Source organism: Acipenser ruthenus, chromosome 18 (assembly GCF_902713425.1).
Source record: "Acipenser ruthenus chromosome 18, fAciRut3.2 maternal haplotype, whole genome shotgun sequence".
Taxonomy (NCBI): Eukaryota; Metazoa; Chordata; class Actinopteri; order Acipenseriformes; family Acipenseridae; genus Acipenser; species Acipenser ruthenus.
In genome coordinates this window covers 28,511,883-28,537,019 of record NC_081206.1, presented here as the reverse complement: position 1 = coordinate 28,537,019, position 25,137 = coordinate 28,511,883, and the positions used below count along the sequence as shown (strand labels likewise).

The following is a 25,137-nucleotide window of genomic DNA, read 5'->3' as shown; positions in this document are numbered from 1 at the left end:
AGACAATTTTCCTTTCACTGCACTATGGATGTTTCTATAAGACCACTCATTTGTTCCCTTTAACAATTCACTTGAAACTCAACACAGATATAATACTGCGCCTGCTACTACCTATTGTATAACGATTGTGCAAAACCACATCATTGAAATAGAAGCAGAGAGAGAGGGAGATCAATTATTGTTTCTTAGGAGAAGAAGTTGCGTGTGGTCCACTGCAACTCATCCAAGGAAGAAGCAAACATTTATAAAAAAAAGAAGAGAAAAATAAATAGAATAGAATAGAAGAAGTGCACCTACTGGTTGTGATAGCTGATAGGGTCTGGGATACAAAGTTCTGAAATGTCCATCAGTCCAGTTTTAGCATTCCAGGAATCACAGCGAGAGGAAAAGAGAAAGAACTGACAACAATTCACCCCAATAGGTAGGAGAGCAGCAGAGGCACAGAGAGACCACTTTCAGCACTGCCCAAAACCCCTGCGTGAGAATGTATGTGTGTGTTTATGTATGTATGTGTGAGAGACAGGTAAAGGGGGTGAAAGAGAGAGGGAGAGAGAGAGCTAAGATCGAGAGACAGTGAGAGAGATAGTGAGAGGAATGAAGCTCTCCATGGTCAGGATAGGGCTCTTTAAGACTGAAGGGCTTGATGAATATGGAGCAGCTGCTGTTGGCTGGCTCTTAGGGGCTGGTCTTAAAATGACAGAGCAGAGGCAGGCAGGCAGGCAGGCAGGAATGGGAGGAGGAGACGTGGAGGCAGCCAGTCACAATTGAAATACTCACGCAGGAAAACACTACCGTACTGGAGACAATATAGCACAGACATTATTAATCATATAAATAATTAGGAACAAAATGACAATTTGGACACCTGCTTGCTATACAAAAACTGTTTTTTGGGTTTTTTTTTTTAGTAATTTGTAACATCAAATCTATGAAATAATTTGGCAAATGTATTGCAAATTGTATATAATTGCCCATTCATTAATAATGTTGTATAACAGTATACATCTGGAATTATTTTGAACACTGCAATATTTCCTGCTGGTATTAATAACAGCAGTTATTTTTCAGTAAATAATACAAAGTTAAAAACAGAAACAATCTGATAATCTGTTATATCTCAGTAACCTGCTGCTCTGAGGGGCAAATTGTGAGATCAAAACTCACCTAAAAATTCTCATTTGACAATGTAGAAAACGAAATGTTTACAGAATTAAATATCTACCAGTAATACATTTATTCCACACCACAAATACCATTTTTTTAAACTGTACTTCTTTCTGACCAGGCATGTTTTTGTTTATTATTAAACAGAGAAAACAAGGTGTCTAAATGAAGTAGCTACAGTAGCAAACTGAGTTATTTGTCTATGAACATACTGTCTATAAAACACAATAGCTAGAAGGCTTTGAGATTTTTTTTAAGGAAATGACATCACCTCAAAGCAAGTTGTATATTACACCTTTACAACCAGAATTGACCATTCTTGTTGTTATAACACTTGCTTCAGGGGACAAAACTCTCGATATCTGAACCATCTTCCAAAGAGGTGACCTAGTGGTCTGGGTGCCAGCTCCTATCTCCACCTTTTTTTTTTTCTCTCTCTCTCTGAATAGCTAACTGACCGGTTATTTCTGGTTATAATGGTTTCTTTCTTTTTAGTTTTTTTAGTGTTTTATGTTTTACACTAATTGCAGTGCAAGATAATATAATCCAGCCATATAATAACACAAGTAACAATAAAGAAGTGCAGTCAGCTACAGTAATTGAGAACACAGAGGACCCAGGCTTGAGGCACACACTGAACCAGGATAATGCACACCCAGGTTGTGAAGGAGGGTCAGTGGCAGCTGGTCAAGGCGGAGCTCGCTAATCTCTGCCCACTTTCTACCTGTCCTCTCATACTCTCTCTATTTCTACCTGGTTGACATTTCCCCCTTTTAATGCCTTAATAAACATTTGACAACCAAGCTGTGCACAGCCCCAAAAGAGGGCTACTGAAATTACTGCACACAATATTCCCTCTGCAAACTATGCATCTGGTTTGCTATCCTTTGTGAAGGGAATTTTTTTTTTTTATTTGTGAACATGTAATAATACACTTACAAAATCAGCTAAAAAAAAATAAAGAAATAAAAATCATTTTAAAAAGAATGGAGCAGAGCTATCTGTAGTTTGACGAGCTACGAACCTTTTATTCTCGGGGACAGAAATATTGCACGTGGAGGCTTTGTAAAAGATTAATATATTAGGCTCTGTGTGTTTTTGAAAATACGCACAAGGACAATGGCTCTAAGGATTCAATGAATATTACATTCCAAGCATCGCCATTCAAATCACGAAGTCTCTCCTTCAACACAAAAGTACAAGAGAACTGCTCAGCTTATATTTAGTTTAATGTGGCTAATTGGGTTCCGGATTCCATTTAGATGAAAGCAATGGCACATCCTTTGGTACCTTTTGTATTCCTATATAATTCAACTTTTAAAAAGGGAAAGCACACAATGCACAGCATAATTATGTTTTCAGCTGAAAAAATACTGTTACAAGCACAGATTAACTTTACACCAAGAAGCATTATCAATCCTACTAGTAAAATGAGCTGCAGTCAAGTAATAGGCCCGTTTTCAAATGCCTTGTTCCCTTGATGTTAATATCTTTGTGTAATGTTGGCTGGAATACAGAACACAGCCAAGACATTGAGAAAGTCAAATCATTATATACGTTAGTGTTTCTAAATATACTACCATATTTCACAGTTAAAAATACTGCCAATCAGTAAATCGCTAAAAATACAGCTATATATATATATATATATATATATATATATATATATATATATATATATATATATATATATATATATATATTTAAATGTGGGATGTAATGATATAAAAGCGAATCCAGGTATTGCAAAAAAACAATCAGATAACAATGCTTAATGTTCCTTGTTTATCATGAAGTATAAATTGTTTGTGCTACTAGAGCATAACATGTAACATAATAAATGCTGCATTATTTTCTACTTGACAGACACAAGGTTCCGAATGTTATGTATGCGTTTGCTTGCCATGATATTACTATTTAATTCAGACACAGAAACACCATCACAGGACAGGAATATGTATCTATTACTGAATTCATAAGAATGTGTGAATTGAATAATATTTTAAAACTGTTTTCATTTAATTAAACCGGTAAGAATGATGTAAAAGTAATTACACTTGTTTATTCATATTTGATATAGTAGGACTGTTGAGAATATGAAAAAGCAATAACATTAGTTTAGAAAAATGTTATGAATTCTATTCTCTACTACAATTTAAAAATATATAATTAAATTAAACATTTTACTTATTTAAATTATTTTTTTTAAATATCAACTTTCTGATAAAAAAAAAACAACCCAGTAAATAAAAACGTATCAATAAATGATAATAAAACGTGCACGGCATGATGTTAGAACTGTGCCGATGTCTTTGTATTTTGTATGAAATGTAATGTCTCAGCACAGCTGCAGTTTACTGTACAGCGGGGCTTTCCACATAGCAAGCAAAGTCACACAGTATTTCAACACAAGTACTGCAGCAGCTCTCATACTAAAAAAGGGCATCTCAAAATAAATCAATAAATCAATCTCTATAGGCTGTACATCTTTGACTTGACTGGGAAACAGAGAATTAACTTCTAATATCACAAACATATGGGTAACCAGAAGTACCATTGTCCCTTCCTTGTTTTCCTTCATGCTTAACCCCTGTTTGAAGACTACCAGGTAGTCTAGCATTCTCTTTTAAATGCAAGCCAATAGACTCTCCCCAGCAGGGCTGCTTTCATCAAACAATCAGTGAAAACTCACTGGACTAACAAGCATTCGTTTGAACTCAACAGTTCTCTTCCTTTTATTTTATTTCCCATTTACTTTCATTTACTTACTTTTCAACAGAATGCATCACAGCTTTAACACATGCTGAACACATGAACGGTACAGCATACAGAAGACACCACTCATGCAAAGTCATAGTTTTACGTGACCCCTGCAATGTCTTCAGGCACAACTTTTAATTCGAGGCAAATCAGAGACAAAATTCCAAACTCTTAAAAAAAAAAAAAAACTTTAAATAGATTCATAGGCTCGTACAGATTACTTTTGCATTTAAAAAAATAAAAAAATCCTTACTCTCCAAGTAAAATATGTATCCTTGTTTTGTGGACCTATGCCAATCACATGCAGTGTAAACACATGAGAAAAAGAAGTACTGCACTTGCATGATAAAGAAGACGTGCAAAGGAGGAATGGTTACTCTACCTTATCAGACAGGTAGGTCATAGTGAACTCCCCAGGAGGTACTGCTATGAAGAATGAAGTCTCAGAGTTACAGTGGCAGCCCCAGCCTCTGTGTTAGTAAATGTAGGGTTTATTAACACAGGACTAGCAACTCCTCCTCCTCCTCCTCCTCCTACATTCAGACTGCCCAGCCTACAGAGCTAAACACTTTAAAACTCACAAACCACCTCAGAGCCTTAAAGCTGCTCACCTCCATTCCTGGACACTAATGTAAAGCAAGAGGAACAGGCACCGTGCATTTTGCCAAAGCATTAGCTGGACAGTTACCATTAGTTTTTGTCCGGCGTGTGTAACAGAATCCCTGGAAACCCCAGTACCACTGAGACGGACACTTTCAAATGCTGTTTCTATAAAGGTATTATGTTGATGGCATGGTGCCTAACAACAATTCCAGGTAGTGTATAAACCATAAATCACAAACTGTCACAAGCTGGCATCATTATACAGTGGCGGTCTGGCACAATAGTTTAAATAACCCCCAACGTGTTAGAACACTATTGTTTAGTGCTAGTGTATTATTTTACTGTGTTTTGTAAGAGGTGTGGAAATGTGGAAATGTAGGCTAGCAAATGTTGTATAGTACATAATTATCTGTGTGCCAAAAATGAAAGAAGACAACCCATTCTTTCTTCTTGACTTTTCTTTGCTTCATTCTTTAAGATGTACAAAAAATATTCTATCAATCTTATTGTTTTTCTAATAGTTTTTTTTTTTTGTAACCTGATGGCAGATTGTAAAAAATCCCTTACAAAAAAAACTAAAAAACTAAAATGGCATTAGTAATGTATTGTGTGATGTTAATTTCTGGTCCACCGCTAGAGGGAGCATTTTTTCACAGGAACACTCAAGCCAGGTGTGTAACAATTGCATTTTTACAGTTTCCAGTTTCATCATTAAACAAATTATAAAATAATAAACTGCTTACTTTTGCACTGGGTTCAAACAACACTTGGGCAGCAGAGCTATATATTAATTGACAGAACACAAATAGTTCGGAATTGGGTTTTGAGACCATGTTTAGGCAGTTTGTCTTTTTCTTTTCAGACACTTAAAAAATCACTGGCCTCTGCATGAAGTAATCATGAGTACTATCATTAGCACTACATACTGCATACTGTCATTAATTACAGACACAACAAAATCAATACAAAATCCCATTGCTTCTGTAGGAATGTATAACTGAACAGTTTCTTACACTGTGGGAATGAAATAATAAGGCAGAGATCTGAGAGATGTTCCAATTTCAGAGATCAGATTTCTTTTTCCCTGCTGAGATTCAGATGTGGTATAAATTATGAGCTCAGATTATCCCTCACAAAGGGAAAATCTATAAATGTAATTTGTTAAAGGTGCAAAATCCCTCTGCCCAGGCTTATTAGCAGCGGCCTCAGTGTAAGACGCAATGAAAAGAAACCTTGAAATGGAGATTATATATTTCGGTCTTCTTAAAGGCCAGAGCTGGTACTTTTCTAAATTAAGTTATTAGCTGGGATCATAAAACCATCAGATGTTTAAGATCATTCAGACACAAAAGGGTATTAAATATTATGACATTGGACAGATGCTTCGGAAGCATTTCTTCTGAGATCATTGGAATTACATTTGTTTGGTCTGCAAGGGGGCTGATTCTAAAGATAATCTCCTCAAAACTGGAAGCTACTTAATCACTTAATCACTTTTTTGGTAGGAGGTTCACGGGACTTCCTGAACAGTTTCCTACCAAAATGCAATTCATTCACTTCCCTGTTCTGAGGACCTTGTCTTTTGAACTTTGCAAATTGATGTATTAATTAACAATAATATATCAAATGAATGTCTACCGCAGGTTTAGTATTATTATTATTATTATTATTATTATTATTATTATTATTATTATTATTATTATTATTATTATTATTAGAATACATGGTGAGCAATAATCAGTAATTCTCCTATAAACTGTGGTGGTGTGAGTCCAGTGCATAGTAAGAGTATAATATAAGGGTGATGATAAAACTGCTAACCTCAGTTTTTAAGAACAAGCTCTACACCATCAATAGCAAAACAACCAACAATAACGCATGTAAGTTTTATCTTCAGAAGAGCGGGAGAAACTTGTGGAAGAGCAGAATAAAGCATTACAAGTATTTTTGCACTTTCTATTCAGACAGGTTTCTGCTAACCTTCTCTGCTTTGTGCCTCTTGGTTGTTTTACTTGATGGCATGCATAGCAATACACTAATCTGTGCTCCAGACAGTGTATTTCATTAACTGTAGAGATCTCGGTCATTACCTCTATATGTGCGTATGGGCAATTTACTTATGTATGTCTTTATGTACTTATATTCTTAACATATTTACATCTCCGAATAGCAATACAAGGCAATGCCACAATACAATAAAATAGTATGTATCTACAGACCCACTATTCCTGACAAACAATGCAAAACATCTTACAAACTGGAGGGTTTTAAAGGCAGCTATATATATAAACCTGATGCTACAGTATGTCACGCAGAAGTCTTTACCTGTGATAAACGAGGTAAGAGTGAACAATCTGTCTTAAATGTGAACAAATATTTATCACAAAGCTATACGAGATTACATTTATACAGTGTGGACAGAGATGGAAAATAGGAAACCTAAAAACAATAAAGAAACAATAAACAATACTCCCCTGTAAACACATTGCTGTGTTTATTTTAATTGTCTGAGAATATACAGTCCTGTAGGTGGACAGAAAAACAGGTGCTACCAAAAGAAACGCATTCTACACAGTTAACTGTTAACTGAGTGGCTCTGCAATGGAATATATACTGCAGTCTGACCTAAACACTGGCAAATGCTTATAGGAAGTGATTTAAAATAACTGTACAAAGATGCAAGATGCAGTACCAATTACCATTGGGAGGGCTAGATTATTTGTAACAGTGGTACCATCTAAGCAATATCATTTGTATGCAGAAATAAAACTTGGGTTCACTATCAGAGTTTTCAGATTTAAAGTATTACACATGAATGTTCTGCAAAAGAATACAAATATGAAAGAATTGTACTATACGGTATATGTTTGAGTTTTCAATACATCAGCTTTTAATTTCCATTTAAAACTTGAATTAACCCTGAGCTTGAGAGATACCTTTGCTTGAAGCTTTATATAGATCTTTCTTAGCATCTTCCATGTCTGTACAGACACTGCCTCGTTATCCAGCTTCACCAAAATAATGTATTCATAATTAAACAGAGAAAATGGAGAATTAAAGCAGTTTCCCCTGTGCTTCAATTCTGTGTCTTATTTGTTTGTTTTTTTATTTGCTTATTTATTTTTACTTAATACTAAACAGAACACTGTGCAATTTAATTGCTTACCACACCCCTTCAACTTTAAATTAAGTAGAGGGCAGGATTAATTAGAATATGTGCTCTAAAACATTATTGTTGCCAGGCTAAGTTTATTTAACCCGTCTGATAAGTCTACTGCATACTGTCTTGATTGATACAATACATACTGAAATTTCAGAACCTTGTTGAATTAAATAAAACATTGATCACAAGGGGACAGAATACAGTTTTAAAACAAATCTGCCCATTTCTCTGATTGTATGGCGTGCCTATACGTTCAGCTGGCTGCAACCAGCCCAGCCCCTGGATTGTATGTTTTTAGTTAACCCAATTTTGATCCAGAATACATTTCTCGCTGGCTCTGAAGTCAGTGCACATCAGTTTTTATATTTACTTACTTACCCAATGTGGACAGGAGGACTAAGTGGTTTTTGAAATCTTTGAATGGACTTTGGAGTGCCTCTGTTTTTTTTTTTTTTTTAAAAAGAGCTCGCAGCATTGGTGGGAATGCAAGCGGTAAATAAGATAAGGATGTCTGATTCATGGGAACTGACAGGAAATCTATATGCTGCAATGTTTATAATCCAGCCATTACTACACAGCCAAATGAAAGAACAACAATCCAATAATTTACTCCATATTTACCTGAGGCAGATTTTCAGCTTTAAAGGTGAAGTACATCTTCTCTGCTGGCTGGGAACCGAATGCGGTGGTCTAACAAGCTCTAATGTGACGGGCTAAATTAAATGCGCTAGACTAATAGACTATATAGGACTGTGCAGACTAAAGCACCCCAATGCTAACAGTTCTAGGTTACAATGAGACTACAGATACATTGGCAGCTCAGCTGATAAACTAGAGGCCAGTGGATTGCAGTATGTGTTGGTGAAGTACCCTATTTCATAGAACAAAGTGGCAAGAAGAGAAATTACATTAGTCCAAAGTATATCCATGTTTCATTTGAGACATTATGAGATTTGCTCAGGGTGGTTTTTGAACCCAGGGATTTGACTGGTTTTCAGAGCATTGCTCTTACCAGTACTAAACAGCAGCACTTTGACAACATTTATTAAGCATCTCTGTGTATTTTCACAAGCATCCGGTAATGTCGCTGCTGTCTCTTTAACAGACTTCACATTTTTTTAAGTTATGGAAAATGTATTGGTACCACCCACTTTGACCTGTGACCTTATACGTCTGTATAAAGCCTGTAATAGTGAGATGCACGTATTTGTGTCTCACGTCACACTCTAAGCTAACCTCATGCAACATACAATGCATCCGTTCCATTCAGCTAGCCGGGCACTGGTGTGGTGAACAGAAATCCTGCCATTTCATTGTCTGCAATGAAGTCAGTGCTGGTCCCTGTGGCAGGGGTATTCTACTGGCTAAGAGATTGCACTGGATATGTACTAGACAATAGGATATGCATGTTGTATTCATTGCCTCCCTACCGATCTTACAGAGAGTGTAATAAGTTAAAATGTAACAACTGTATAAAACTAAATTCAACTGCATTGACTTGTATTTATAGTGCCTCTTGCTATTTGTTTTGATGTATATGTGATGCATGTTGCTGTCAAAATATTATATACTGCCACAGTTTTGTATGTGCACCAAAACTTGTCACAACAGAATTTGCTGTGCAGTCATATTTTATTAAATACATCAAACTCTGCCGAGTGAGTTTTAATATTCTATTAAAGTCATGTTAATATCATATTAACAGCGTATTGCAGTACAAGATGGCCTTCACATGTTTTCAAGACAAAAAGGAACTAATGAAAACATGCAAGCAACTTGAGAGGAGACAACCCCGCCCACTCCTTGGAACTATCACCTCCAAAAACTCTCCACTCATTTCCATTCCAGCAGCCCGTTTGTGAGTATAAAAAAAGAAAGCCTTCCACTGAGATGGCCAAGGTTGACAAAAACGAAATGCTTCCCTCCTTACAGGGTAGACTATCTTCTAGTTCCTTCTCCCCATTAAATAACTGTACCTTTGCAGCTTAAGATAATAGAATGCAGCTGTTTACTGCCAGGCTAAGAGCATTGTTCAGCTGGTGTTTTTCTGTTGCAATCTCTTCTAATCTAAACGTATCTACAGTTTCCTTCAGTTATTAAAACAACAAGCTGACGTAGAATACAGGCTAATTAAAATACCTCTATTGTAAGACCCATTCCCCGTAGTTGCAACAGGTTGAATTGCTTGTGCAATCTGAACGTTCATTTCCTGTCAACAAGTTCCTTCAAAGAAGCCGAATGTTGATTATGTGGGACCTGCTGTTCTCCCCTCTGTTTTATAGAAGGGTTATCTTGTTGTTGAAAAGTGAAGGGGCACTGTCCTTATCTGTCAATAAACTGTAATTAGATTTCAGTGCCCGATAGCGTCAATTGGTTTCTAATCTAGCTGTCGCCCTAGACGTGTGTAATTAAAATTCTGATTGATAAAGAAGCAGAACCCTGCCTCCGTCCCTACCTACCTGACCCTTCTAGCGACCTCTTTATAAAACAAAACAGATATGAAGAAAAGCCCGGGGAAAGCATCACATGTTATTGATCAACGCTCTCTGTGTTTCTACTGTGGCCATTCACACGATTGCTTTATAATGGAGGGTTCTCGGTCTCCGTTTCTGTTTAATTAACATCTCCTTGAGCAGTTAGTTCTGTATCTCTGGACGGGACCTGCTTGACTGAGTGTTTTGAAGTTGGATCTGTGAGAACCTGACCATGCCATTTATGAGGACACATCTATGAAAACTACAAACCCTGGCTCCAACAGCACCAAGCAAAGACAAGTAAATGTAGCAGGCTTGTGATTGTACCTTAGGCAAAATAAAATAGGATCTAAGTTGTGCCTGCTGTGCCAGGGTCTCTGTAACACTGAGCATGAGCTAGATCACATAGGGAATTGGATGCTGACTCTCAGATATGTCACCTTGGGTATCCTACGCCAGTCATTTTGTGCTTCAGTCACTATTGAATAAAACAAAAGCAGTATCCTAATGGAATCTAATGGGAGCTCACAGTTAAACTTCACAATTCCTTTGTTTAAGTCATTGCCAAGCTCATTATCACTTTATCACGAAATACATTTTTCAAAAATCAGAGTTGTGTTATCTATCAGGGCTAATGTGTCCCTATGCCACCTGCAGTGTCACTTTTTTTACCAGTTGATCAAATTAATTCATGTTAAAAAATAAATAAATGACACGACTGCTCTGTACAAGGCCGGGTTCCAGGTGGAAGGTTTTCCACTAATCTGGATGCCTCTTAAAACCCAGAATTGAAAGAAAGAGAACCAGGTACAATTGATAAGAATGACATTCAATAAGCCTTTTTTTGTTACCCGTTCTGTGGTTAATTTTCTTTCTTTCCCCTCCTTGCTAATACAACAGCGGATATTTCATCAAACCGTTCCGGCGAGGAGTTTAAACATGGCAGTCACTAATGAGGAGAGAATTACTGTGAGTTTAATGCAATCAGTGAGGAGAGACCCCTGAGGCGATCTCCAAAAAAACACCTTTATCTCTCAACGAACGACTTCTGAAAATAGAGAGGCTGGAAATACACACAAAAAAGAAGAAAGCACTCGGCATAATACACTAGATAAATAAAAGTGTTAGCTTTCACTTGGTCCGCGTGTCCCATAGGAGCCCAGGCTTGAATCCTTACCTCAGTAATATTCAGAACTAGAGCCTCCAGCCTCGGCTGTCATCAGCTGGGTACAGATACTCCAGCAGGGAAAAAAGGACCCCAGCTCAGAAAGAACAAAAAAGACCTATTATACCACCCAACCCACATAGAACTCATCAAGCTATGAGGAAAAGCCTTCAAAGCACACAGAAGACAATGGTTTTGTTTTATGGTACCATTCATTTCCAAGTATAAGCAGGGACATTTCTGAAACTGGGGTAATCAGTTATTATTATAATAATTATTATTATAATGCTAACTCAGATAAGTTGCAGTGGTTAAGGGTTTTGAAATACGATACGAAGCCTGTGACGTTTGTTAATCACAGGTTCAATTCCAACATCGAAAATTATTTTTATCTGTTGGCTGTGAAAACCTTGGGCTTTTATCTCAAGCCGTACTTTGTGGATGATGGAAATACAGAACTACTGAGATATTTACATGAAGTGGCTGAATTAACACAGGTTACAGGCTTGTCCTAAGAAAAGAGTTGCCAAGATCAGTCCTTGAGGACAAGTTCAGGTTTTTATTTCCAAACCGGCCCTAAATGTGCAAAATATATTTACACTGCTGTCAGTTCACATAAAAGGCACTACTCACAGCATACTAAGTTTAATAAAGCTGTCACTTTTCTGGGCCAGATTCTAACAAATGCCTCCCCGGGCCTGATTGTGACCGGCCCTGTTTGCTGTGCAAGGTTGCTTCTTTAGCGCACTGTAGCTGCTGCTCTGGGCCTGCTCTGAGGATAAACAGAGGACTTCATTCTTCAGTGCTGCCAAACTGGCTCCCCTCGCAAGAGCTTAATAAATCACAAATTAAAAGAAAAAAAAAAAAAAGACTGTTCCTGAGAGCAGTGTTCCAAGGACTGATTTACCTCTTAATGGAAAGCAAAGTTTCCAAAGGAAAACTTCCATTGAGCACAACATTACTTTCCTTAGTTTTCCAATTTCTCGGGCCCTCACAGAGATTAAGATTGATAAATGCTGGCAGAACAAGGAGCAGCAGTGTCAGGTTTTACTCCCACGTTTCCTTTAGGAGGCATCTTTTCCAGTTGGATACATGGAATAATCAAGCAAATAACCTGGGTCATGCGGCTGAACAGGTTTTATATCTGTTTAAGTCACCTTTAGCATGCAAATGCATTTGAATCACACCCACTCTGCTTATCAGATATTAGAATGAATACAGTATATAAAAATGTGGTAGTGCTTGCAGAAGAGAAAGAGGGTTTGAATTCCAGTTTGTCCGACTCAATGGACCTCAACTCCCCAGTAATGTTTACCAACTCCACTGTAATGTTGTTGAAGCTGACACCCTGGAATCCTTCAAGAAGCCACTTGATGAGCAAGATGGGCCGAATGGCCTCCTCTCGTTTGTAAACGTTCTTATGTTCTTATGAAGCTACAACTAATTTAAAGGAACAAAATATAACCACAAAGAAGCAGTTCAAAGCAGCTTCTTGCTAGCTTTATACAATTTTAATGTGCACTTGTTTCAAAGTAGACTTAATGTGTGCCTTTGGAAGAGTCCTACTGGAAGGAAAATGTGTTGAAAGTATTTCTGTATAGCAAAATAAAAACCATTACTAGGTGAAAAGGGGGACCAGGTGTATTGGTACTGAAATTTCTTTCACCTTTTTACCCTCAAACTGCTGCTGCTAAAGAGGCTTCTCTTCAGGAATGACAGCCACTTTACAACTGGATAACAAGAAAGAGCCATTAGGGTGCTTCATAGAGCCATTGGAAATCACAATTGTGGGTTGAGTTATAGGTTATTGAAAGTGATCATCACAGATTGCTTGCTTATCAGTGACACAGAAAGTCAGCTTTCAGGAAACAGGATCCAAACAGACACAGGCTGGAGGCTGTAGCAAGTTTTCTCTTCCATTAACTCCTGGAATGAATGCTCAACCCTCAGTGACCGAATGTAATTGTTACAGTATCAATGTGCATATTTCTTCCATGCTACATATCCTAATAGATGTTTAAAATTTACTGTGGCTCAACTTATATATAGAAGGACAACTGAAAAAATGGTTGTTGTGGTGCTATTGTGAGGTTTACAGGTAATTACATTTCATCTGCGTTTGTTTTCACATTGAAAAACCTGTACCCCTGGTGTTTACGTCGTGCTTTTCTTAAATTACAGAATTACTATTAAAGGAATGGATTGTCCAGGGTAGGGTTTTTTTTAAAAATTTTGGACATGTTGTAGCATGACAAGTAAAACATAATTTGTTAATTTGGTCTGGCTTTAATTAATTAAAAACTGCTTGTTCAGATCTAATAAATTCCAAACCGTACAATTTATTTTTATTTTTTTTAATCCAGGCACATGTGCCATCACTAAAACTTGCCTTAAGTGTGTTTTCACTAAATGTATACTAAATGTATACCTTTTTAAAAACAATTTTAGCATTTTAAAATCAGTAATTAATCAGTAATTAATGCATCTCTGTAATTAATAAATAATAAATAGATTAGCTTTCACTGCTTGCTCCTCCAGAGAACCCCAACCTGTGTTAAGTACACAGTGCTATATCATTGCAAATTACTGCATTTTTTGTTCTGTTTCTTTCAATGATTAAAAATGTATGTTGCCGTGAGAGGCTTTCATGTGGAACTCCTCTGAAAATGATCTCATTAATATTCACCTCCTTGTCCCTGTAAAGCTTTAAGTGATAAATAGCAGGAGGGAGGGGACAATGAAGCAGTTTTATTTGATAGTTCCTTATACATCATTTAAAGCACAGGCACATTATAGCCATAGATACAAAATGTCGGAAATCTTGTCACAGGAGGTTCCTGAAATTGAAGTCAAAACCCAAATAGTATAACAGCAGTGCACATTTTATTATTATTATTATTATTATTATTATTATTATTATTATACCCCTGATTTTCTCCCTGATTTAAAGTCCAATTATGTTCCTTCACCACAGTAAATTCCCCACGCAGTTTAGGAGAACGGAATGTCCTCCCAGGAACTCAAGATTGGATACCGGACTCTGAAGGACAAAGGCCAGCCCTGCAGGTGTCTGTCTGAGCTCACCAGGCACCTGGCCAGTAGAGTCCACTGTACCGGGATGAGGAGAAACAGTCCCTGTATACAGTATACATCTTATCTAATCTGTGAAAGCTCTGCTTCACTATACCAGGTGCCTGCAACACTGAATGAACATTATATTTAAAACAATAATCATTTACAACACGGATGCATTGATTCCTGTTTCCATTTCTGTGTCTGCTACAAAAAAAATACTTCACACCTTTTTTTTTTATGTGGAAAAATGATCATTTCCAACAGTACCATATTTTGCTTAGTGTAGTGGAGAGTTTTATAACCTGGGGCAAATTAGAAAAATGTTTGGCTGTGAAGCATGACAGAGTTATTAAAGCAGGTAAAACGTGTCACTAAGGGATGTTACCTGCTCCTCTCACTCATCAACCAAGCCATCAAGTGAACAGTTAACCCCATCCGCACGCCATGACAGCAAGGACAGACAGGCTGTTTGCAATGTATTGATTTGGTTTTCATACGCTTCAGATTACAGTTCTCACTACAAACACAAAATCCAACAATTTCTAAATAGTATTTTTTTTTTTAATTCTGCACATTGAAAATCTTCAAATTGTATTACTACTGTTAGTTTCTTTTTATTCTACTGTGTATCAGTTGATTGAGTGTTTAAAGTTATAAATCCATTGAACATTATACAACAGCTTCATTATACAGTCTAGGCTCCTAGTGCTACTTTAACCCCATTAAATCCCATAGGCATGCACCCGCATTGTTCATTGGACTATTCAGAAGAATACCTGAATAGAACGCCTCGAGGCTAAGCTACACCACATAGTTTTCAAAAGAAAAACACAACTCAATGCTTCTGAACTAGAAACTCAGTATTTAATTATATGCACCTAAGCAGCAGTGCAAACTTTGCAGTGCATTAGAGCAAGCTTTTAGTAAGTCTGTCCATAAAGGTTTGTTCATCGCTATTTTAAAGCAAGACCATAATATAACATATTATACAACAAACAGACACTGCATTGTTTTCTATGGAGGTCAGATGTTGCGTTATTAGTCAAGAACGGAAAGGCAAAAAAAAGCATGGCTGAGATGACACTAAGTAATGACACCTGTTCTAAAATCACTGCTTTCTGATAAAACGAGCCACACAGATGATCAGGCCCTGCTCTCAAAAATTAACTCTTTCAACACACTACAATGATGATTCCAGACCAACTAAGGCATATATATCACTTTAAAATCTGTTGTATAATTGTGGTAATGGCGTTGGTGTGATATGTTCCTCGGTAATAACGGAACTCCCTCAAACTCCCTTTATCAGTAGTTCCATTATTACCTTGTTACATGCCACAGTACCCTTATAAAAGTTTACCACTGTGTTTTGCATGGGTTTTTTTTTTTGCACAGTTATACTATGCATTCACCATGGTTTGTCATGATTATTAATATGCTTTAACATAATGTACCTCACTATTCTATGCTATGCTTTACTATGCTTTCACTATGTTTATTACACTTTGCTATACTTTTACTATGATAAATGTTTATAAGGGTAATGCCATTATACTTAAATGTACTCTTATAACATGATTATATTACAGTGGACGATGATAATAATTTAATGTCCACTCCTGACTGTTACAGTAGTTAAGCAAAAGTAAAAGCTCAATCACAAACACACAAACACAAATTAAATACAAATATTTACAACAACAAAACAGGGGACAAAAAATATTTAAAGCGTAGCCAGATAGCACTGAAAATGTGTCACAGTATGAGCATATTAGACCAGTTTCAGAAATGTTTGATTTGCCTTCCTAATTGCTCCTTCCATATCTCCGCTGGCCCTTAGATGATGAATGAGTTTCCCCTCAGAGGAAAGGGGTTTTAATTGTCAGGCCTTGTAATATGACCGGGCAGTCGCTGGCATGTTTCTTGTGTAAGTTTCCCCCGGTCCTGCCAAGCTCAGTACAGAGAGTTTCTGCATGGACTCAGCATCAGCCAAACACATTACAATATGTGTTTTGAGGAGGCACAAAGCGCAGCCTGATTAGCTTCTATCTAAAACTGTTGCTCAGCTAGTATCACCATTGTTTTCTATAAGGAAACCCACAGCGGGAGGGATCCTAATTAACAATCTATTCATTTGCAGTAAGAGCTCCGATTTCCAAGCGCTTGTTTTATCACGCCGTGGAGCGATGTCCAGGGATTTAGAGTGGGATAATTGCCTTTGCCGCAGGCTGCAGTAATCTGGTCGGCTAATTCATTATTTTAATAAGTTAGCCGATCCTTAGGGGTCTCGTGACTGCGCAATGGCAGGCTTGACGGTGGGCCTCGTTATTAAGGCAGACTTTTATGGCGACGCCTGTGCGAGGTTAATAACCATTATTAGCCTCTCTCTCCAGCCTATAATTTCTTGTTTAACGGGGGTAATTCAAATGAAACCTTGCAAGCAGTTAATAATCAACCTCTCAGATACCAGGGTAATCCCTTTGAAGAATTTAATTCGTACGTGACGAAGTTTATGAAAAAAAACATAAATGTAATCATTGAAGTAGTTGAAAAATAAAATATTAAATAGAAAAAATTAAATTGGTAACAAAAACAATTGCACTGGGTTTATAATCAACGGTATTTCATGCAGTTGTGATATTAAAAATCCACCTCTTCCTAATTCAGTGCTACCAAGTGGGGCCAAGCTGTTTGTATTATTTGTAATTCGTCCTGGTAGGCCTCATGAAAGTATATGAAATGACTACAGCTGCATTTTGTAGAAGTTTTATTCCTGCACACTTATCCTGCAGTTTTACATTTAGATGTGGAGGTGGAGATCACAACCAGCAGATCAGTTAAGATTCTCAGATGAGTATGTGAAGACTTGTTGCCCAAACATTTGTCACTGTACACTTTACTGTCAACATTGCTTTACGGCGAATTAAGCACATTTGTTAAAATTGTGAAACAAAGTAAATGAGGGAGCGCCTATATCTAAATATACAAAGAAATATACAAATATAGATGTAGAGATATACGATCTAGTGTGGACATCCACAACATAATGTTGAAGTGTTTCTTGCATGCCTTTTCAACAGTAACATGGTTCAGGGTAAAGATGTGTTTCGAGTATGTGGTGAGCGCTGTATTTAACAGAAGCCATCATGAAGACACCGATGCGTAGTTGACATCAACAGAAACTTTTCCTGATGCCAAGCAGGCTCTGAAAGTCATCATTCCCAAGGAGAAAGGGAAACTGCAGGATTATTAAGCAGATTGTGTTTATGTTTGGAGAAGAAACATAACCAGGTCTGACTTGATTACTTTAAGTTTAATCCACTTGCAGATTGTGAGTGCTCTGCTTCCACGATCTCTAAGGAGGCTTAGGAAGACTATAAGCCTCTCTAGACTCTCTGCTTCTACACTGGAGTGATAGAGGATTGGAGAATCAAGAATCAGGAGTTTAAACTGGCTGAGCAGACTGATCGGATGAGTACTGCAGACAAGCCAGCTCAAGAACTACCAGGCAATAGGAAAACAGAAAATACTATTTAAAACAATGTAAAAACAAAAAGGTCAACGACTGATTGCCATTTGTTGAAAAATAAGAGAACGTTAAAAAAAGACTCTCTTTTATATTTATTCAACTAAATAAAAAGGCAGGATTCAATCAAAATTATAGCACCACTTATTATAGCAGAGCAATACAGAACAATGCTTTTTTAATGGCACTATAGAGCTACTTTCACTACATTGTACTAGTCAGATGACTACCCTGCCTTTAGGTTTTGTACTCTAAAGTTGGGCACATGATCTGCAGTTGATGAGGGGTAGTCACAGTCCATTAAACCCCCATGTGATATTAATTATCTAGTACACTATTAACTACTTTATGTCCATTTCGACTAGCCAGTTGTGTAATAGCTGCTCGTTCGTGACGCAGTCAGCCTTGGGGGCATATTAAAGTGAATGGATTTTCAAAATCAGGAACACCAGCTGTGCTTACAGAACTGTTATCAAATGGCTAACGAGAATGACACCTTGTGCAAAATCCACTTGTAACCGGATAATTATATATATATATATATATATATATATATATATATATATATATATATATATATATATATATATATATATATATATATATATATATATATATATATGATCATTGAAGTGCAAAAGTCTTGGACACATTCAGGAGTTACAATGTATATCGATGTTGTGAGCATCAGGGGTTTACTCCGGGCCTCCGCTGGTGTTTTCTGCTGTTGTGCAGCTTTGACTGTTGTTGATGCAGCTTGGTTTGGGTGGGGGAGGCCAGGCTTGTCGTTTAGCGGTCTTTGGTTCGTGTTGATCGGGGTCTTCAAGACCTCGTGATCACGGCAGCTCAGGGTGAAGAGTGCATGGCAGCTGGTGTGAGGTGCTGTGGTGGCGAGTCCATCACATTTACCCAGTGGTTCTCAACGGGGGGGCGCACCGGCGCCCCCTAGGGGGGGGAGTGAAGCAGTCCAAGGGGGGGCGCAAGAAGCATCCAAAAAAAGAAATGTAAAGCGTTTTTATGTACATGTAGAAAGGCAAAATCCTTTAAATTGTTGTAAGGCATGGCAGGGTCAGATAAACAATGTGTGATTGAGATGCGGAAAATGCAGAGTAAAAACATGACTTTTGCACAGCAGTATATATGTATATACAGTATATATACACATATGCATGTATGCTGTATGTACTGCAGATAAGTAAGGCAGATATTTATTCTCGGGTCAACACATCGTTTTCATTAATGTTGTTAATGAGCTGAATAACTTATACTGGTATAAAAATATCCATTATTAAGAAATATGCAAAAAATGTGAAAGTAAACTTGTTCAAATGCAAGGCTCTTAAAGCAATTTAACAAGAATTCTACCATAACACGGTCAGGTGTAAATAAACTGCACTGGTTTTTGGATGTGTACTCTAGGTAAACATAGCCATTTACTTGTTAAATTACATTTCCACAGAGAAGGCCGTCATAAAAGTTTCCCACAGTAAAAGCATAGCAAAGAGTAATAAAGCATAGTGAAAGCATTGTGAAGCAAAGGCAAGCACTGTAAAGCACAGAGAGGTATGGTAAAGCACATTTAAAAACTTGGCAAACCAGTGTAAAGTATGGTAAATGCAGAGTACAACCATTGGAAAAGCATGGGAAAACTGCAAAGTGACTGTGGTAAATGTTTGATAAGGGGGAATAGGAGTGATTAGTGGATTTCTTTATTTTCCTCATGCTTCAAGCCTGCCTGGAGGGCCCTCCTTCTTAGGGCGTTAGGGAGTCTCCATACCCATCCAATCCCTGGCCTCTATTTTGAGACTGCCTGCAAAAGTGCCCAGTGCCAATTGTGCAGAATGCCTGTGATGTGGGATACTGGCCACCGAGGGCTTGTGTCATGCAAACATGGTCAAGTATGCATACTGGAGATTTTCAAGCTGGATAATAAACAAGGTCTGATAGTTACTGCATGTTTCCTCCTTTAAGGGGGTACTTTATTTCATGTATAATTTCTATGTATTGAATTACATTGTGTGTGTTTAGTACGATTTTCTATTGCTGTTTCTGCTAATATCTTTATTTGCCATGCTTATTAACTATCCCAACTATTACACACATTGAGATGGAGAGGCACAGTAGCATTGCTCTGTGCAGTGAAGCCCATTGGTAGAGCATTGTGCACGACTGAGCCTGTGCAACACTAATATATTTCCCCACCTTAGAAAAATCAGCCTCAGTCTTTTCAAAAGCCTTTTTGTGCAAGAATAGAAAAGTAGAGATTTATACAGAATACACACAATAGAATATTAAACAGGTAAGGCAGAATTGTAACACAATTGTGCAATCTAGACCTCTTGGTTTGAAACGTACTAAGTTGTTGCAATTAAAGGCACTAACATAATTTCTGTTACAAGTGCTCCTCCAGAGTATGTTGTGGGCTTTGCAACGACATTGCTGAAATAAAAATAGAACCACAGGGGCTGCAGACCATTGTGGTTCACTCCAGGCCACTAGCTGTTAGTAAGAACAATTTACATAAATTCTGTGAAGATTACAATAAATCAAGTGCAGTAATAAATGACATTAATGCACACTGGTAACACATGTTAACAACTGCCACTCAATTAGTGTCACTCACCATACAGATACAACACAGCTAATTCTCACATGTATTATTGAACAAGTTGCCTTGTGGAAAGTATTTGTTCACTATCATTTCCTAAAAGTAACAACAGTGTGAGCTGTTGACCTGAATATACAGTATATATTTATTAGCTTAAAACTCATCATTACAATAAAAGAACATATAAACCAGCACTGTTGACGTCTCCAATTTTTGTTTGTCTCAAAGCTACTTGGTGTAGCAAGATCTACTTAGTAATCATTTAGTAACTTGTCTTAGGAGGATTTGTGGAAGCGCAATATAGGCTAATGGTCTGTCTTTATTATAAATTGCACAGCAATCTGAGATGCCACACAAAAGCGATATCTATACCATTTGCACTGCATTGTATTAGGTGATGTATTTATTTAGCATGGCTCTTATTTCAGTATCTTCTAATACTGAGGTTAGATCTTTTGAGCAGTATTAGCGTGGGACCGCAGGAACAGTCACACTGAACAGGGCTGGCTCTGTGTATTACAGTTGTCTTAAAGCAGCTGGTTATGCCACAAATGACAGGACCCGTGAATACTCACTGAGAGTCTATAAAGGAATCTGATCAATAAATCCAGAACTATTGAAATACATGAACACTCCCTGTAGACTTCAGTGAGCCTCGGTCAAGAGCCTCCCTGTCATAACAGAATCTCAGTGATCAGTAATAAATTAGGACCCCCCACTGCAGAATGTCCTGCTCTTTACATGTTATAACTGCTGAACTATTTCCTCCATGATTGATGAAGGTTCTCAATTCCTCAGGGGCTCTGACTAAATGTCAATGAGAACGCAGAGCAGAGTTTCAGCTTCTAAATGGGGGGAATACAGTAAGTCCTGAACTCCTGAAAGGGACTTTGAGAAGAAGAGTGTTGCTAAAGTGGTCAATGTGATCAATGTGGAGGGGATTGATGGTAATACTGTGCTGGGTATTATTCACAAAAAGGAAAAGACCAAAAAAAGCTCACTATTCTGATTCAAATGATAATGAATTGCCCTTACTTCAGTGCCTGCTGTTTGTTTCAAAGTAGCAATTTGATGGTAACCTGAATTAATTGGTCACCAGTGAAGGTACTCATTGTATTACTGAGGTACTACAGGTAGAGCAATTACAGTACATTAGTACATTGTGTCACTGATAGGTTAAACCAGATATGCTGAACAACAGTGTAAAATATTTGTCATAAGTTTAAAGGATATAATTTTAAAAAGGCAAACCAGGAATGTTAAATATAAAAATAAACAGTACACCCACTTGCTTCATATATTCTTTAAAAACAAAATTGTGATTGTATCCTGCACATTGTGTGTGCGCGTTTGTGTGTGTTGTGAGTGCACGTGGTTCTTTTCACAAAATCAGAACCACCGAATTTTTTTCCAATGATAATCATATACCACACCTTTATCAACAGTGATTGATATTCTATTATTTGATGTAGATTATGCATATAAAGACGTATTTATGTATGTGTGTATGTATGATTTTATTTATTTAATTATTTATTTATTTAGCTGTACATCGCCCCCCCCCCCCCCCCCCCCCCAAAAAAAAAAAAACACAAACACACGCAAATACAATTTAAAAATATTTTTTTTTACATGAAATTATCTTTTGAACCGTAGCTTGGTTTAATTTTTATCCAGTGTTATGCCCGGAGGGGGTTTAACTCTTTGTGCAGTTTAATTTTAATCTGATGCTTTTTGTTAAATGTTTAACTTAAATTCCGAGCCTCATAAATATTCCAAATCACTCGCTCCGTGTTTGATGAGGAAATGAGCCTTCTACACTGTGCAAATCCCCAGGCAAGGAAAAAAACTCTACAACTTAACTAGTAGAATTGAACCTGCAGAGCGCAAGGGCTGCTGTGATTAATTATTCCGAGGACTGTTCTGTACGGGTAGAACCTGCTCAGAAGCGAATCATACCAATAATACAAATGAATAAGTTAGATCTGCACTATATAATAATCAGCATACGCATTTAAAGCTCTCACCTCAACAGGTTTCTATTTTGTACCCCTTAACTCGTTATTAAACTGTATTTTAATAAGATGCGCGTTTGAAAAGCAGTATGTCATGAATATCTGCTTATGAACTCATTTATGCTGTTACAAAAATACAATATTTATATTTGTATTTGGAATATCTCAATTTCATTGTATTCTTAAGCATTTATAACGTTTGTGTTTAGCATCTATACATATCTATCGTTACAAAATGTCAATCAATGTTGTAAAAATGTGTGTTTAATTGAAATATCTTACCAACAATGCTCAGTTTCAACAGCTACAGGTTAGAAAAGAAAAAAGTAAAAAACGTGATTTTTTTTCTTTTTAACAATACTAAGCTACAAACTATCGAACCATTTCAAATTGCAATCGGTTCTAATGCCTTTCCACTCAACGACAGAATTGAATTATGTATACACGTTCAATTGAAAGAAATGCATAACAATATTAATTGTAATGTGTTCACAATTAATACAGTACCTGTTGATAAGTAATTGAAACGGTTTTATGTTATAATCAGTAGTGTTCCGCTTAAACTTTTTTGTTTGTTTAAAAACACTAATAGGTTTTCCTTATTGCTAACAGCATAACCATTTCTTCGTCAGCTTCGATTAGCCGATAACGCCAGCATAAAGTTACAATTATTTTTCCTCTGAATCACAGCGCATATCATAATGCCTTTTACAAGAAAAGCAAACACACCAGATCATCTCTTCCTTTAAATATAGACTATCTGCATCATTGCCCGTTTCCCTGTCAAGTTTTCTAAATGAACTGCATCACTTTTAAAATATTAAAATATGAATATTAAAAGTATAGGGAGACAAGGTTATTTGCACAATTTACAATACGCTGTAAAGCCTACTGAACTGCGAATATGTCCGAATTTTGACAATAAATAATTAAACAAACAAACACAAATAAATAAATTGATGCATCCCCAAATAATTACTTATGGCAGCAAAAGTTAGTCTATACTGGTATGATTCAATCGATAGCCATCAATCATATCAGGCTATACTGGTATGATTCAATCGATAGCCATCAATCATACCAGGCTATACTGGTATGATTCAATCGATATCATTTTATCGTCAACAGATCATAGTTACTATCTCATAGGGAAAAGGGGTTGCATTTTTTTTTTACTGCTGCTAAGTAAACAATGTATAAAATATACTGAATATATATAGTCTGACCATAAATTCATTCTATACGTACAATATTTATGACCAGCTAAAGACGTGTAAATATTTCTGTTATATGAAAATCAGCAAGAGGCAGAAATACTGTATTTTCCATTCTCTGTCAGTGGATGTATTTTCAATGAAAATAATAAAAATATGATAATACATGCTTTAAAAACTCGGTAGAGTACTACTTGGCACCAACAGTCTTAACCATCGCTTTTGGGAAATGCAATATCCCTTAAAGAATGACAAAAGTCACACAGAAGGAACAGTGAAGTCATCAGTTACTTACATGCTGTGGGTTGTAAAGGTGTGTTATGAAGACTGGTTTTTTGAGGGGTTGTTCTCGAGCTTGTTGTTTTGTTTCTCTGATTGGCACTCCAAGTAACTCTGTCTGATTCTCTGAGTCCTCCTGCACTGTCTGCAGCCTACCTTTCACCAATGACTGAGGACAGAGTCCCCAGCAGCCTATAAATAGACCCACCGGCACAGTCTCTGTGATTGATATAACGGGCAGATGACAAAGAATAGATAACGTCACAGTTACACAGCGGGAGGAACAACATCGCTTCAACACAGAACGTTATATTTAGTTTAAAATAAAGCAATACTGATTTGTTGCACACATTGGTAGCGAAATAAAAATCACAATCTAACATGTACATTGCACTGGATAAAGAACAAGTGTTAAGAACATGTTTTGGGGTGTTTAAAAATTAGATTAAACACCATTTAATAATTAGATCGTTAGTTGTCTATAGTTTAAACTGTTGTTAGACATTTTTACACCTTAACAAAAATGTAATATTCAGAGATTTAAAAATGTCCCATCCAAAACTGATGTAAGTGCATACATAGGAGAAAACAATATCAACACATAAAATATAAACATACAACAAAAACATATTGATTGGTTTAACAAATAAACACATTCGTTTCAATTACAGAAAGTCCTTTCCATCTTTGTGACAGCACAGACCATAGAAGAACTGGGATTATTGTGTGAATGTAAAGTATGATAAAAAACACTAGTAGAGTGGTAAATGTTTCACTGTGTTTGCCCTTGAATTAAAAACCTCAGGATTGTGGAAGAAAATAAAACACCTGCTTCCTTTTAAAAAAAATATATACATTCCAGTACACTACCTCAGAGTAGGAGCATTTTTATTGGCTGCAAAAAAATAAAAAATAAAAAAAAATAATCAGATTCCAGGAAGATTCCTTGGGAGGCACTGCTGAATGGAAAATAGATATTGACACAGGGGTGAGATTTGAAATCCTGCTGTCACTGAATGACCAGACAGACAGCGGGAACAAATTAGAGGAAGAGACACAAGCAATGCTGAACTGTAGTTATTTTTTTACAC

General features: G+C 36.8%; 1 protein-coding gene across 3 annotated transcripts in view; it reads right to left on the bottom strand.

Annotated features, from left to right (window-relative positions):
• Nucleotides 1–24,196, bottom strand: part of LOC117416686 (steroid hormone receptor ERR2) — a 76,822-nt gene extending 52,626 nt beyond the window's left edge. The window contains exon 1 of one of the 3 annotated variants that reach the window (XM_058991838.1): nt 24,063–24,196. In XM_058991838.1, coding sequence (XP_058847821.1) covers nt 24,063–24,064 — 2 coding nt within the window. In that variant the 5' untranslated portion in view covers nt 24,065–24,196. Of the gene's footprint in view, nt 1–297; nt 639–4,306; nt 4,404–24,062 lie in introns of those variants that run through there. The other 2 variants (XM_058991839.1, XM_058991837.1) reach the window with 2 other exon arrangements.
• Between the last annotated feature and the right edge of the window lie 941 nt (nt 24,197–25,137).